The sequence below is a fragment of the Scyliorhinus canicula genome, chromosome 15 (assembly GCF_902713615.1).
Source record: "Scyliorhinus canicula chromosome 15, sScyCan1.1, whole genome shotgun sequence".
In the NCBI taxonomy this organism is placed as follows: Eukaryota; Metazoa; Chordata; class Chondrichthyes; order Carcharhiniformes; family Scyliorhinidae; genus Scyliorhinus; species Scyliorhinus canicula.
The window spans coordinates 136,341,678-136,356,735 of NC_052160.1; the positions used below are offsets into that span (position 1 = coordinate 136,341,678).

At 47.9% G+C, this 15,058-nt stretch overlaps 1 protein-coding gene across 7 annotated transcripts in view; it reads right to left on the bottom strand.

The window, feature by feature from the left end:
• LOC119978085 (transcription factor SOX-13-like) overlaps positions 1-15,058 on the bottom strand; it is a 181,839-nt gene that overhangs the window by 33,193 nt on the left and 133,588 nt on the right. For all 7 annotated transcript variants that reach the window (XM_038819474.1, XM_038819468.1, XM_038819473.1 and 4 more), the window contains exons 3-5: positions 14,617-14,719; positions 9,366-9,452; positions 2,757-2,929 (exon numbers count right to left, since the gene is read on the bottom strand). In XM_038819474.1, coding sequence (XP_038675402.1) covers positions 2,757-2,929; positions 9,366-9,452; positions 14,617-14,719 — 363 coding nt within the window. The remainder of the gene's footprint in view (positions 1-2,756; positions 2,930-9,365; positions 9,453-14,616; positions 14,720-15,058) is intronic.

Sequence of the window (15,058 nt, forward strand, 5' to 3'; positions counted from 1 at the left end):
CCACGGCAGCTGGTGGAATTTGAATTTAATTAATAATCTGGAATATAAAGCTAGTCTCAGTACTGAAGGCCACAAAACAGTACTTAGGGCAGCACAGTAGCATTGTGGATAGCACAATCGCTTCACAGCTCCAGGGTCCCAGGTTCGATTCCGGCTTTTACATAGATTTACTAGAATTTACAGTGCAGAAGGAGGCCTTTCGGCCCATCGAGTCTGCACCAGCTCTTGGAAAGAGCACCCTACCCAAGGTCCACAACTCCAGCCTATCCCCATAACCCAGTAACCCCACCCAACACTAAGGGCAATTTTGGACACTAAGGGCAATTTATCATGTCCAATCCACCCAACCTGCACATCTTTGGACTGTGGGAGGAAACCGGAGCACCCGGAGGAAACCCACGCACACACGGGGCGAATGTGCAGACTCCGCACAGACAGTGACCCAAGCCGGAATCGAACCTGGGACCCTGGAGCTGTGAAGCGATTGTGCTATCCACAATGCTACCGTGCTGCCGGCTTGGGTCACTGTCTGTGCGGAGTCTGCACATCCTCCCCGTGTGCGCGTGGGTTTCCTCCGGGTGCTCCGGTTTCCTCCCACAGTCACAAAGATGTGCAGGTTAGGTGGATTGGCCATGATAAATTGCCCTTAGTGTCCAAAATTGCCCTTAGTGTTGGGTGGGGTTACTAGGTTATGGGGATAGGGTGGAGGTGTGGACCTTGGGTAGGGTGCTCTTTCCAAGAGCTGGTGCAGACTCGATGGGCCGAATGGCCTCCTTCTGCACTGTAAATTCTATGAAATGAATGAAAACATGTGTAATTAAAAACCCATCTGGTCCTTTAGGGAAGGAACTCTACCATCCTCACCTGGTCTGGTCTACATGTGACTCCAGACCCACAGCAATGTGGCTGACTCTTAACTCCCTCTCTGAAATGGCCCAGCGAATCACGCAGTTCTCGGGCAATTAGGGATGGGCAACAAGTGTTGGTCTGTGATGCTCACATGCCGCAGCGTGAATTTCCCTCGGGATCTTCCCCTGTTGCCCACCATGGAGGAACGGGAGGCTGCTGTGAAACTGATCCCACTAATGGGATGCAGGTGAAGGCGGGACCGGAATCTCAGATTGTGAAGCAGTCCATGGCCAAACGCAGCAAGGTCTGGACAATATCCAGGCTTGGGCTGGCAAGTGACAGGTAACGTTCACACCACACAAGTGCCAAGCAATGACCATCTCTCGACAAGAGAGAATTTAACCATTGCCTTTTGACAATGAATGGCATTGCCATCGCTGAATTCCCCACTATCATTACCACTGACCAGAAACTGAACTGGATGAGCCATATAAATACTGTGTGGCTATAAGAGCGGGTCAGAGGCTGGGGATCCTGCAGCGAGTAACTCCTGACTCCCCAAAGCCTGTCCACCACCAACAAGGCAAAAGTCAAGTGTGTGATGGAATACCTCACTTGCTCGAATGAATGCAGCTCCAACAACATTCAAGAAGCTCAACACCATCCAGAGCAAAACTGCCCGCAGTATTGGCACCTCATCCACAAATGTTCACTCCCTCCACCACCGACGCACAGCAGCAGCTGTGTGTACCATCTACAAGATGCACTGCAGGAACTCATCCTGAGACAGCATCTTCCAAGCCCACGATCGCTACCATCTCTAAGAACAAAGGTAGCAGGTACATGGGAACACCACCACCTGGAAGTTTCCTTTCAAGTCATGCACCATCCTTACTTGGAAAAATATTACCATTGCTTCACTGTTAGGGGGTCAAAATCCTGGAACTCCTTACCTAACAGCACAGCGTGTGTACCTACACCACGTGGACTGCGGCTGGTCGAGAAGGGGGCACAGCACCATCTTTTAAAGTGCAATTAGGGATGGGACAATAAAGTGTGGGGGTGTGTGTGAGATTTATCAGGTTGCATGCACTTGAGATTTGGCTGTGTTATAGCCTGAACCAAGCTGTACTATGACAGTTCAGCTCAGTTGGTAGGATACACAACCCATAGATTCGGCACAGAAACGACATTGACAGTGGAAAGCAGTACTCAGAGAATGCTGCATTGTCAGGAGTCCTGTCTATCAGATGTGACTTTCAATGGTGGTCACCTAATGGTTTGCATGGACATTAAACAACGCCGCACAGTTTGAAGGGGAGTAGGGGGTTCTTCAAGCCCAGCATTTCCTTCCTCAGCCAAGGTCTAATGAACTGGTCATTCATTTCAACACTCTAGGGTTACAAAAATACCCACAAAAACATTGGGCGGTATTCTCCCCCCCGACCCCCCACCCCCCTCCCCCTCCCCCCAACCCCACGCCGGGTGGGAGAATTGCCGGGGCGCTGCGCAAGTCGCGCCACGCCGCCCCAACACCCGCCCGCGATTCTCCCACCACCTCGAAACCAGCGCCGCGAGAATCGTGCGACTAGGGGATTCTGGGATTAGATGATTAGGCGTTAAGAGTTAGGAGAGAGCTGGCACAGAGGACAGTTGTATACTTGAGAGTTCTGTAAGTTAGAGATAGCATAGTTTTATACAATAACCTTCTATTTTAGAAATGTGAACGAATCTTAGTTAGTAGTGTGATAAATTTATAGTTTGTTTGCTAACAAAGCTTTGTGTTCTTTATTCAACACTACGCATCTGAGCCATCCAGGTAAAGCAGAATAGAGAATACAACAATTGAGGCCGCATTGGTCACTGCCTCGTGTTTTAATCCACCCCCCCTCCCCGCCACCACATACCTGATCCTGTTGCTGCCGGGCCAGCTCCATCTGTTGCTGCTGCTTCTCAAACAACATGGCTGCCATGTTCTTCTGCTCTGCATGGGCAGTCAGCAGCTGCTCTCGGAGGCTAGACAGCTGGTTTATCATCACCAACAGCTGCAATTCCTTCTCTGCCAGACTCTCTGCTGTTCCTGGCCCATCAGAAAAAGACACAAAACGCAATATTATCCCAGGATTATTTTTTAAAATATATATATATATATATATATATTACAAAGCACAGTTATCCCCTTCAAAGTCACTTTGACTTCACCATCGCTGCCAAGACACTTGGAGCTGGGTTGCCAATCTCCCCCCCCCCCCAGGAATGAATGCCCTGGCATCTCCAAAAATGAAAAGATTAATCTCCAGGACATTGCATGGAGTCAATCGTGGTTCTTATTTACTTTGAACACTTGCTAGTTCGTTTTAAAAACAGCTGACCGCTCAGAATCAATTGGGTTATGGGAAGTTTCTTTTTGCTTTCCTATTGGTCCGGGATGTGTCTTGGGACCAATGGCAGGCGTGCGAGTGAAGCAATGGGAGCCAGAAGACGACATGGTTACAGCTCTAGGAATATGACCAACTAGAGTTGGCAACCATACAAAAAGAACAATACAGAACAGGAACAGGCCGCTCGGCCCTCCAAGCCTGTACCGGTCATGATACCAACCCTGGCCAAAACCCTCAGCACTTCCTTGTGCCGATTCCCTCTTCCCATCCTATCCATGTATTTGTCGAGATGCCTTTTGAACGCCGTTAATGTATCTACTTCCACAACCGCCCCTGGCAATGCGTTCCATGCACTCAACCATTCCAGGCACCTGGAACCATTTTAACAATATTCTCCACACAAAAACCCACTAAACAAGATGATCTTGCAGAAGGATGAAAGGCAAAATGTTAGAAATTAGAAAACGAGACAGAAAACCAACAAGGGCCTGGTCACCTCTGATGGGGTCAGAAATTTGGGCCTGGACCAATCCTTCCTTCGATCAACACAGTTTAAGTCACCCCCCCCCCCCCCCCCCGAATCCACACCGAGGATGGAGGCCAGCAACATGTTAATAAAATCCATATTGCCCCAGGTTGGAGCATAGTCATTAACCAGAACCACCAAGGTGCCTGCCAAAGAACCACCAACGAAAACATGCCGATCATTGGGGTCGGCCAAGACCTTAATGGCAGAAGAGACATGAAGGCTCAGTTACAGCACTTGAGAGTTACAAGTTAGCCAGGAAGGACCTAACGGGAGAGTTAAGAAGAGCGAGGAGAGGACACGAAAAGTCGTTGGTGGATAGGATCAAGGAAAACCCTAAGGCTTTCTATAGGTGTATCAGGAACAAAAGAATGACTAGAGTAAGATTAGGGCCAATCAAGGATAGTAGTGGAAAGTTGTGTGTGGAATCAGAGGAGATAGGGGAAGCGTTAAATGGATATTTTTCGTCAGTGTTTACACTGGAGAAAGACAATGTTGTCGAGGAGAATACTCAGGTTCAGTCGACCAGGCTGGATGGAATTGAGGTTCACAAGGAGGAGGTGTTAGCAATTTTGGAAAGTGTAAAAATAGATAAGTCCCCTGGGCCAGATGGGATTTATCCTAGGATTCTCTGGGAAGCCAGGGAGGAGATTGCAGAGCCTTTGTCCTTGATCTTTGTGTCGTCTTTGTCGACAGGAATAGTGTCGGAAGACTGGAGGATAGCAAATGTTGTCCCCTTGTTCAAGAAGGGGAGTAGAGACAACCCTGGTAATTATAGACCTGTGAGCCTTACTTCGGTTGTGGGTAAAATGTTGGAAAAGGTTATAAGAGATAGGGTTTATAATCATCTTGAAAAGAACAAGTTGATTAGCGATAGTCAACACGGTTTTGTGAAGGGTAGGTCATGCCTCACAAACCTTGTTGAGTTTTTTGAGAAGGTGACCAAACAGGTGGATGAGGGTAAAGCGGTTGATGTGGTGTATATGGATTTCAGTAAGGCGTTTGATAAGGTTCCACACGGTGGGCTATTGCAGAAAATAAGGAAGTATGGGATTGAAGGTGATTTAGCGGTTTGGATCAGAAATTGGCTAGCTGAAAGAAGACAGAGGGTGGTGGTTGATGGCAAATGTTCATCCTGGAGTTCAGTTACTAGTGGTGTACCGCAAGGATCTGTTTTGGGGCCACTGCTGTTTGTCATTTTTATAAATGACCTGGAAGAGGGTGTAGAAGGATGGGTTAGTAAATTTGCAGATGACACGAAGGTCGGTGGAGTTGTGGATAGTGCTGAAGGATGTTATAGGATACAGAGGGACATAGATAAGCTGCAGAGCTGGGCTGAGAGGTGGCAGATGGAGTTTAATGCGGAAAAGTGTGAGGTGGTTCACTTTGGAAGGAGTAACAGGAATGCAGAGTACTGGGCTAATGGCAAGATTCTTGGTAGTGTAGATGAACAGAGAGATCTCTGCATCCAGGTACATAAATCCCTGAAAGTTGCCACCCAGGTTAATAGGGCTGTTAAGAAGGCATATGGTGTGCCAGCCTTTATCAGTAGGGGGATTGAGTTTCGGAGCCACAAGGTCATGCTGCAGCTGTACATAACTCTGGTGCGGCCGCTCCTGGAGTACTGTGTGCAGTTCTGGTCACCACATTATAGGAAGGATATGGAAGCTTTGGAAAGGGTTCAGAGGAGATTTACTAGGATGTTGCCTGGTATGGAGGGAAGGTCTTACGAGGAAAGGCTCAGGGACTTGAGGTTGTTTTCGTTAGAGAGGAGAAGGCTGAGAGGTGACTTAATAGAGACATATAAGATAGTCAGAGGGTTAGATAGGGTGGACAGCGAGAGTCTCTTTCCTCGGGTGGTGATGACCAACACGAGGGGACATAGCTTTAAATTGAGGGGTAGTAGATATAGAACAGATGTCAGAGGCAGTTTCTTTACTCAGAGTAGTAGGGGTGTGGAACCCTGCCTGCAACAGTAGTAGACTCGCCAACTTTAAGGGCATTTAAGTGGTCACTGGATAGACATATGGATGAAAATGGAATAGTGTAGGTCAGGTAGGCTTCAGATGGTTTCACAGGTCGGCGCAACATCGAGGGCCGAAGGGCCCGTACTGCGCTGTAATGTTCTATGTTCTATGTTCTAAAACTGAACCCTTTTATTGGTTACTATTACCGCATGCCAGGCCCTAACATCAGAGCCCGAATGAAACACCTGTCCCACCCATCCCTTCTGCAACCTTGTCTGGTCTCTGGCCCGGAGGTGAGTCTCTTGCATAATAACCACGATAGCATTTAAACTCTTAAGGTGAGCAAATACCCTCGACCTTTTCACGTGGCCAGTCAACCCCACGACTTTCGAACTGACCAAATGAATTGGGGGCCTCTCCCTCCCCCCTCCCCCACTCCCCACTCCCTCCCCATCAATCTGGAGTCAGCCATTTCCACCAAGAGGGATTTTCCTCCGGGTGCTCCGGTTTCCTCCCGCAAGTCCCGAAAGACGTGCTGTTAGGTGAATTGGACATTCCGAATTCTCCCTCCGTGTACCCGAACAGGCGCCGGAGTGTGCCGACTAGGGGCTTGTCACAGTAACTTCATTGCAGTGTTAATGTAAGCCTACTTGTGACACTAATAAAGATTATTATCCAACAGTTACATAGAAAGCACAGCAACCAGGCTCACCCACGATGAACTCGAAACCCACTGACAAGATTAGACAAAGAAAAATCTGTAATCACCATCAGCAAACTACCCCTGCCCCTCACCCCACCTCGATCAGACACTACTACACCCAAATATGCATACTGAAAACAGCAAGGCGAACATAAACCACTAAAACCTACATCTAATAAACCTAACCCCAAATGGAACAAAAACACTAAGTTCACTATCTAAAACAGAACTACTTCAATGAGCTACAGTCAACCCCTCAACACCGCTCCTTTTAGCTAACTCTTCGGCTAGCAGGGTGGCTCCTGCCCAGAGTGAAGAAAAATGCTTACAGATAAAAAAAACAAAGGGAAAAAACTCCTTAAAACATCGTACTCCAACAGGGAGCTATATATTTTCACAACAGTTAGACCAAAAACCCACATAAGACTAAACCCCAGATCTGAGCCCAACTTGGAAAACATGCAGCCCCAACAAGAGCAGCAAAAATGTAAACATGAACAAGGAACCCCAATAATTCCACACATCAATACGCCCATCCCCAAGATCCAAAAACCTCATTCACCCCACACCCAGCCCATGCTTCTTGCAAAGGAATCCGCCTCCTCCAGCACATCATTCACCAAATAATTCACTTTGGCCTTCAGCATCAGTCATCAGAGACACCTTTGCAGGGGAGGCATGGGGCGCAGTGGTTAGCACTGGGACTGCAGCACTGAGGGCCGGGTTTGAATCCCGGCCCTGGGTCACTGTCCATGTGGAGTTTGGACATTCTCACCGTGTCTGCGTGGGTTTCACCCCCACAACCCAAAGATTTGCTGGTTAGGTGGATTGACCATATTGAATTGTCTCTTAATTGGAAAAGAAAAATAATTGGGTACTCTAAATTTATTTTTAAAAAAGAGACACCTTTGCTTCCAGAGCGGCAATCCGGTCGCTATGCCACCTCCATGCATTGCATCGAATCACCATGTGCCTTTATCACTTTATTGAAATGAAAAAGAAATTGAAAATCGCTTATTGTCACAAGTAGGCTTCAATGAAGTTACTGTGAAAAGCCCCCAGTTGCCACATTCCGGCGCCTGTCCGGGGAGGCTGGTACAGGAATCGAACCGTGCTGCTGGCCAGCCTTGGTCGGCTTTAAAAGCCAGCGATTTAGCTCAGTGAGCTAAACCAGCCCCCGGTCCTCTCCAATGGCAAACGGATGGGAGCCAAGGCCTCTTGCATTGATCTGCAGCGGTCTCCCAACACACCCAGCCAGTGTTTGTCAAATTCTGTCGCCAAGGTGGTCGTAAGCATCTCGGCCGTTAGTGGAGTGGCCGGAGTCCCAGAGGCTGCCTCGGCCATTTTGTCCACCGCGGAACCCCGAGAGGCCTCCGACGCTGTCGACAAACTTCTACTCTCAGCCATTTCTCCCCAGGGCTTTCTGGGCATTTCCCCGATGTATGTTCCTTATCCCATTAAATATGCGTGTTTTTAAATGAAAATCCTCCTGAATCTAAGCGAAAAGGTCTCAAAGTGCAGTGTCCTAGCCGGGGCCACCTCGTGCACGCCTTCCCACTACATAACGCCACCAAAGTCCCAATTTTGTTTTTTCTCGTATTCTGTGTTTTACTGTCAGATAGCAGCACCACTCTGGGCACCTCTTGCCCCATCACCATTCCTTTTGCCTCTGGAAGACCAACTCGACAGTCATTCAATCTCTCCTTTCGCTCACCCCATCACAGACCGTCCTTTATCACTGTCCCAACCAGCTCTTGCTCAAACCCCATTGCATCTCTAATCTTCCCCGGTTCCGATTAAATGCCAGCGGTGCAAAACCTTAACTCTTTTTGCTCTCTCCACAGCTGCCGCCTGACGTGCTCTCCAGGTATTTCCAGCATTTCCTGGTGTACGTTTCAGATGCTTTATGTTTCAGATTTCCGGTGTCTGCCGTATTCTGCTGTTCGATCAGACTGGCCGTCCTGGCCTCTACCACCCTGCAGGTGACCGGGTGAAGACGGCCTCCATCTTAATCCTCGTGATCGGAAGGCGAAGCATTGTGGCTTCATCACGACAAACCAATCGTGCAGAGGTCAACCTTAAACCCCTTACTTGCATTTGCGAAGAGACTAACGCCTGTTTCAAGAAGGGTCTGCGTGTACAGGTTTTTTTGCCTTTACTAAAATGGTGGACCATGCATTTCTGGCAGGTAGTTCGGGTTCATGCGTGGCCCATCATGAGGGAGGCGTTGCAGGGAAATTTCTAGGCCATTGACTCTCCCTCGTTAGCTTGATTATTTTCCTGACGAAACTCTGCTTTTCTCACAAAGGCACGACGTAACAGCAACTTCTTTAAGACGCTGCCTGACCGCAGTGCAGTTCCAGCGTTGAATGCATTTATTGTTGGATTTGCTGTCGGAACAATGGTCCTTCCCTTCCTGGCCGACAGCCGCACAAAAAACACAAGTTTCCATCTTCCCATCTCTCTCCCTCTCCCTCTCTTTCTCCAAGCCGAGATGGTGTTTGCCAGATATCATATCAAAACAGTCGATTCACCTTGCACAAGCACCCAGAGGAGCTTGGTACAGCTGGAGGGACTCTGCACGCAGCAGAGTTTAACAGTTCGACCACAGTAAATGGAAAACATGCACGCCCGCTAGCGCAGCAAGCTTATTGTGACTGTAAAGAAATGGTGCCATTCAGGGGCGGCATGTGGCGCAGTGCTTAGCGCTGTGACTGCGACGCTGAGGACCCGGGTTCGAATCCCGGCCCTGGGTCACTGTCCGTGTGGAGTTTGCACATTCTCCCAGTGTCTGTGTGGGTCTCACCCCCACAACCCAAAGATGTGCAGGCTTGGTGGATTGGTCACGCCAAATTGCCCCTTAATTGGAAAAAAAAACAATTGGGTACTCTAAATTTTTTTTTTTTTTAAAGAAATGGTGCCATTCACACAGGCCGTACCTTTGATATCTTTGCTGCTGAGTGAACATTTTTCCAGAAGCTTGTCTTTCCAATCGTTTGACAGCAACTTCTCAATATTTGGCATGACTGTAGGAAGACAGAGGAACAGACGTGTTAGAAAAAGTACTTGGAGAATTGGATCTAATTTACATTGAGCGAGGCTCTCTGACCAGTCCCAATATCCCTGAGAACAGTGGGCAGGGCAGTGGACAAGAGAAGAGGAGGAAATGTAGATGTTTCACATGTCTGATTAGTTTATATACCTCCAAAGGAGGGGTGGCCAGGGCTCATTATTGGTTATGTTTCTAAGGAGCCTGGAAGCTAAAGGTCTCTGGGAGTGCAAATGAGTTCATTTGGCAGCAGGCTTCCTGGCCCCATAGTGTGTTGTCAAGGACTAGAACCAGGATACATGCAGAGATTTGCCAGAGTATTGTTTATTAGCTGGCGATGTTCCAAGCAGACGTCCCAATAGATCAGATGACTGTGTTTCATTTAATGGAGTCACCTGGAGGTTGATCCTCACCCTTCTCTTTGTTATTATTTTGTTGTTCGAGCAAGAGACCTGCTCCAACAAGTGTCACCCGGAAGTCACCATCCCTTGGACTTTTCCGCAAAATGGCAGTACCGGGTCCAGCAGCAAATCACACGTCAAGCGACAAGTGCTGAAACTTGAAGGAATTCCCGAGGGTTGTTGCATACTAACTTCATTTGAAGCCTACTCGTGACAATAAGCGATTTTCATTTTTTCGTTTTCATACTACCGATCCCATTCACCGCACAGAATCCCTCCCAATACTTAGAAGAGCCAGAGAACTCCACCCTCTGGTCGGGATTCTCTGTCCTTTCACGCCGGCGGGATTCTCCGGGCACGCTGCACTGAGAACGGGAGGTTTTGCTGAGCGCCACGTTCTCCCATCTCGCTGGCAGCGGTAGCAGGGCGCACTAGGATCGGAGAATCCTGGCTAATGTTCTTCCTGTAAGACGTCTCCAAATTAGGCGGCCTTTGCATTGATATTTAGGCTTGTTTAATTCCTTGTACTTGACAAAATAACAAAAGAAATGTGATCTCGGACCCATGAAGACCTTACTTGGTAGACAAGGATTCAAACCAGCCGCCTTGCAGTTAATCTGGTTTTGCAACGTCCAGTCACATGGGGCCCTTTCTTCCTCCCACTTTCTTGCTCAGCCTCTGACCCCGCAAGATCCCAAACCTCCAGCCGTGCTGTCACTGCCAGCCACCGAGCTGGCTGAACATTCTAGAATAGTTGCTCGTCACAAAGCCCTTGTTTTGTTACAATCTCAAGCGGGTAGGTAAATGGATTTGGAGGGTTAAAGGAGGGTGAAGCAGGAAGGGAAGCTGGACAGAAGGCCACTGGAAAGGTGGGGGGGGGGGGGGGCAGAGGAACATGATGGACAGAATGATGGACAGAAGAATGATAACTTAAGAGAGGTGCAGACATAAAACCGACAGCAAACGGCAGCCCATCACAGGCAAACAATAGGTCTGCCTTGGAGTTAAGCTCTTGACATTCTTGAAATAATTACCCCCAAGATACCGCACCTACCAGTGCTCACATGCCTTTGTTATGGTGATATAAACAATAGCAAAAAATGACCAAATATGAAAGAAAAATAGGTACAAGGGAGCAGAAAGAAATTACCAAGTAGACGCCCATTAACCTGTTCAACCAGTATTTTGAGTGCACGGGAGGATTTGGCGGTGATTTAATGAAAACCTTTTTCACCCAGAGGGTGGTGGGAATGTGGAACTTGCCTGAATGGGTGGTAGAGGCAGGAACCCTCACAACATTCAAGGCACATGTGGATGAGCACCTGAAATGCCACAAGGCTACGGTCCAAATGCTGCAAAGTGGGATTAGAATAGATGCTTGATGGTTGGCACAGACACGATGGGACGCAGGGCCTTTGTGCTATACTGCTCTACGAATGACAAGAAAAATAAAACTCTGTGACTACACTTCACTACACTATGCTACCGTGGGAATAATGGCTAGCAGTTGCTTCACAGTTCCAGGGTCCCAGGTTCGATTCCCGGCTTGGGTCACTGTCTGTGCGGAGGATGCGCGTTCTCCCCGTGTCTGCGTGGGTTTCCTCCGGGTGCTCCGGTTTCCTCCCACAGTCCAAAGATGTACAGGTTAGATGGATTGGCCATGATAAATTGCCCTTAGTGTCCAAAAAGGTTGGATGGGGTTACTGGGATACAGGAGTAGAGTGATGGTGGGGCTTGGGTAGGGTGCTCTTTCCAAGGGCCGGTGCAGACTCGATGGGCCGAATAGCCTCGTTCTGCACCGTAAATTCTATGATTCTGTGAAAATGCATTTCATTGATTGCCAGATGCTTCGAGGTGCCTGTTAATCATGAAAAGCGTTCTCTAAATGCAAGTCTTTCTTTTCTTTCACACCCACCGGACCTCTAAAAATGCTTTACAACCAATTTGCATACAGCAAGCTCCCACAAACAGCAATGTGACCATTGTTGTATTCCATCACACACTTTTATACTTATTTACAGAGCTGCAGTTTACAGATTGTGCCTCTTAAACCAACAACCAGAGTTTTGTAAGGGACGCAGGTGAATCACCAGTTAATGATCACCAACTTTTATACAAATAAACAGAATAATGGTCAGACAATCTGCCTTTGTAATGCTATTAAATAGGTAAAGGCAAAGTCGCAATAGGCCCAGATGACTATAGGCTGCTTTCCCCTTTGAGGGGGTGAGCTGACTGGCGGTGATTTAACCTGAGGATCATCATGCCTAAGGCAAGCAGGAGTCTTCATGAATAACCTCAGCCGGTACAGGAATTGAACCAGCGCTGCTGGTCTTGCTCAACATCACAAACCGGCTGGCTAGCCAAGTGAGCTAAACCCCAAGGCGGATAAATATTGCCCCAGGCATTGGAGAGAACTCACTCGTTCTCCTTCGAAATAGTCCATCTCAGAGGGCATTTTATGGACATGGGACTTGAACTCAGAACGTCTGACTCAGAGGTGAGAGTGCTACCCATTGAGCCACATTCAAACCCGATTGTTTTTTAAATGATCAGACCGTGGCAAGTTTATCAATCACTCCATTGACTTCATTCCCCAAACTGTTTGCGCTGATAGCGCAGGTGTGGCTATTGGCATTTTAGCACAATTACTGGCTATCATAATGGGGATGTTAAACATCTAACTGCAATTATTGCTACAGTAATTTATTTTGGAATCACGGGCCATCTCTTCCATTTATCCACGACAAGCAGATTGAATCTGCACAATGTGATAAAGCATGTGAATATGTCGTTGTCGCCAGCTGGAATTTGAACAAGGGTATTAACCCACTTAAAAATCAATGACAGGGACTCTGTTTTAATTACAGTGACAATAAGCTGTACAAATATTTAAATGATAGTCAAATTGCAAATTGAATATGGAGGAAGTCAGGCAGGAGGCAGTTTTGAGTGTTACCGGTACACTGCATGAATTCACCTCAAAATGGGTGGGTGAGAGAGATGGTGGGCTGGATTGTCCATCAGCTGCTCCTCCACTTCGCCGGCATGCACACAAGCCCGCGGATTTCCCGACGGTGTGGGGGTGGCCACAATGGGAAACCCCGTTGACCGGCTGCCGGATGGAGGATCCCGCTGCTGGTGAGGGTGCCATTCAGCACCTCATTCAACTCTCCTTTCACTGAATTCCAGCAGGCTTCACACCCCATAGAGACAGCACAGCAAACTCCTCTTCTGTCCTTACGAGGTCCATATGCTTCATACTTTATATCAAATGTACAGCACAGGAAAGATATCTAATGACATTGATGCTATACATGAACATCCTCCCACACCTCTTCATCAGCCCCATCAGCATGGCTTTCTATTCCTTTATTCCTAACCTTCTTATTTGCCATCCTCCAAATGCATTAAACTGCTCATCTCAACTGTTGCTTGTGGTTGGGAATACCAGATTCTCACCATTCCCTGGGTAATGAAGCTTCTCTTTAAACCCCAAGTGAATTTATTAATGGCCTTCTTAAGAGTTCTTTCCCCTAGTTCAGGCTCCATCTCACTAGACCCCTTTATAATTGTAAGGGTCATTTAGTAGGTCACCTCTTGGACTTCTGACCAAGAGCACGGTAGCATTGTGGATAGCACAATTGCTTCACAGCTCCAGGGTCCCAGGTTCAATTCCGGCTTGGGTCAGTGTCTGTGCGGAGTCTGCACATCCTCCCTGTGTGTGGCGACTAGGGGCTTTTCACAGTAACTTCATTGTGGTGTTAATGTAAGCTTACATGGGACAATAATAAAGATTATTATTATGGAATCAACTTTTGCCAGCTTTGCAATGAAATAAGTTCTCATTTTCCCTCTCAAAGTTTTAACAATGATTTTAAGTTTATGATCTCTGGCAGGGGGAATAGATTTCTCCCTCTGCTCTGCCCAAATCTTGCATCACCTAGAAAACTTCCATTATGTCACCTCTTAACCTTTTCTCTTCCAAAAAGGGCCCGAACACTTCGGACCTCCCGTCCAAAATCTTCCCAGCCGATCCGTTATTCCCAGTTTGTGACTGGCACAGTGACGCACCAAAGCCAGCCCCATCCATAATTCCTCAACAAAGCAATTCCGAAGGAGCTATCAGGGCGAGAGTTGAATGGCAAGGAAAGAGGTCACAACCAGGCACAGGCCATCCATGCCAGTCTCCTAGTTGCCATGTACAAGGCAGCACTGCATGCAAAGGTCTCATAGAATCATAGAATTCATAGTGCAGAAGGAGGCCATGTGGCCAATTGAGTCTGCATCAGACCTTGGAAAGGGCAGCCTATCCAACCCCACACCTTCATCCTATCCCCGTAACCCACCTAACCTTTTTTTGGACACTAAGGACAATTTATCATGGCCAATCCACCTAACCTGCACATCTTTGGACTGTGGGAGGAAACTGGAGCACCCGGAGGAAACCCACACAGACACCGGGAGAACGTGCAGACTCCGCACAAACAGTGACCCAAGCCGGGAATCGAACCTGGGACCCTGGAGCTGTGATGCAACTGTGCTAACCACTGTGCTACCGTCCCGTGGTCAGATGCAAGGCCTGCTCTCTGGATGCACAGAGTAGCACACAGACACATGAGCAATAGGGAGGGAAAGAGAGAGATGATCTTTGCTGCAACTCTAAAGGACATCTGAAGCTCAGCGAGAATTATTGTAAATCATAACAGTTAATCTGAATTCGCACGTGGCTGCACTCACCCTCAGTCAAATTCTTACTGAAATCCATTCTTTCCAAGTTGCTTAATGCAATTGTGAATTTGCTGTGGTCCTGTTGCCCTTCTTCCCTTGGTGAAGATGAAGCCTGAGTTGTAAATGGAAAAGGTCAGTTAGTTTGAATTTGTCAAGACACAGTGCCCCATCCTATACAGATCAAAAACAACACTGGGCCCCATGAACAGCAGCAAACAACTTAATGGGTGAGTGTTATCATAGAATCTACAGTGCAGAAGGAGGCCATTCGGCCCATCGGGTCTGCACCAGCCCTTGGAAAGGGCACCCTACCCGAGCCCACACCTCCACCCTATCCCCGTAACCCAGTAACCCCATCCGACCATTTTGGACACCAAGGGTAAATTAGCACGGCCAATCCACTTCACCTGCACGTCTTTGGACTGTGGGAGAAAACCGGAGCTCCCGGAGG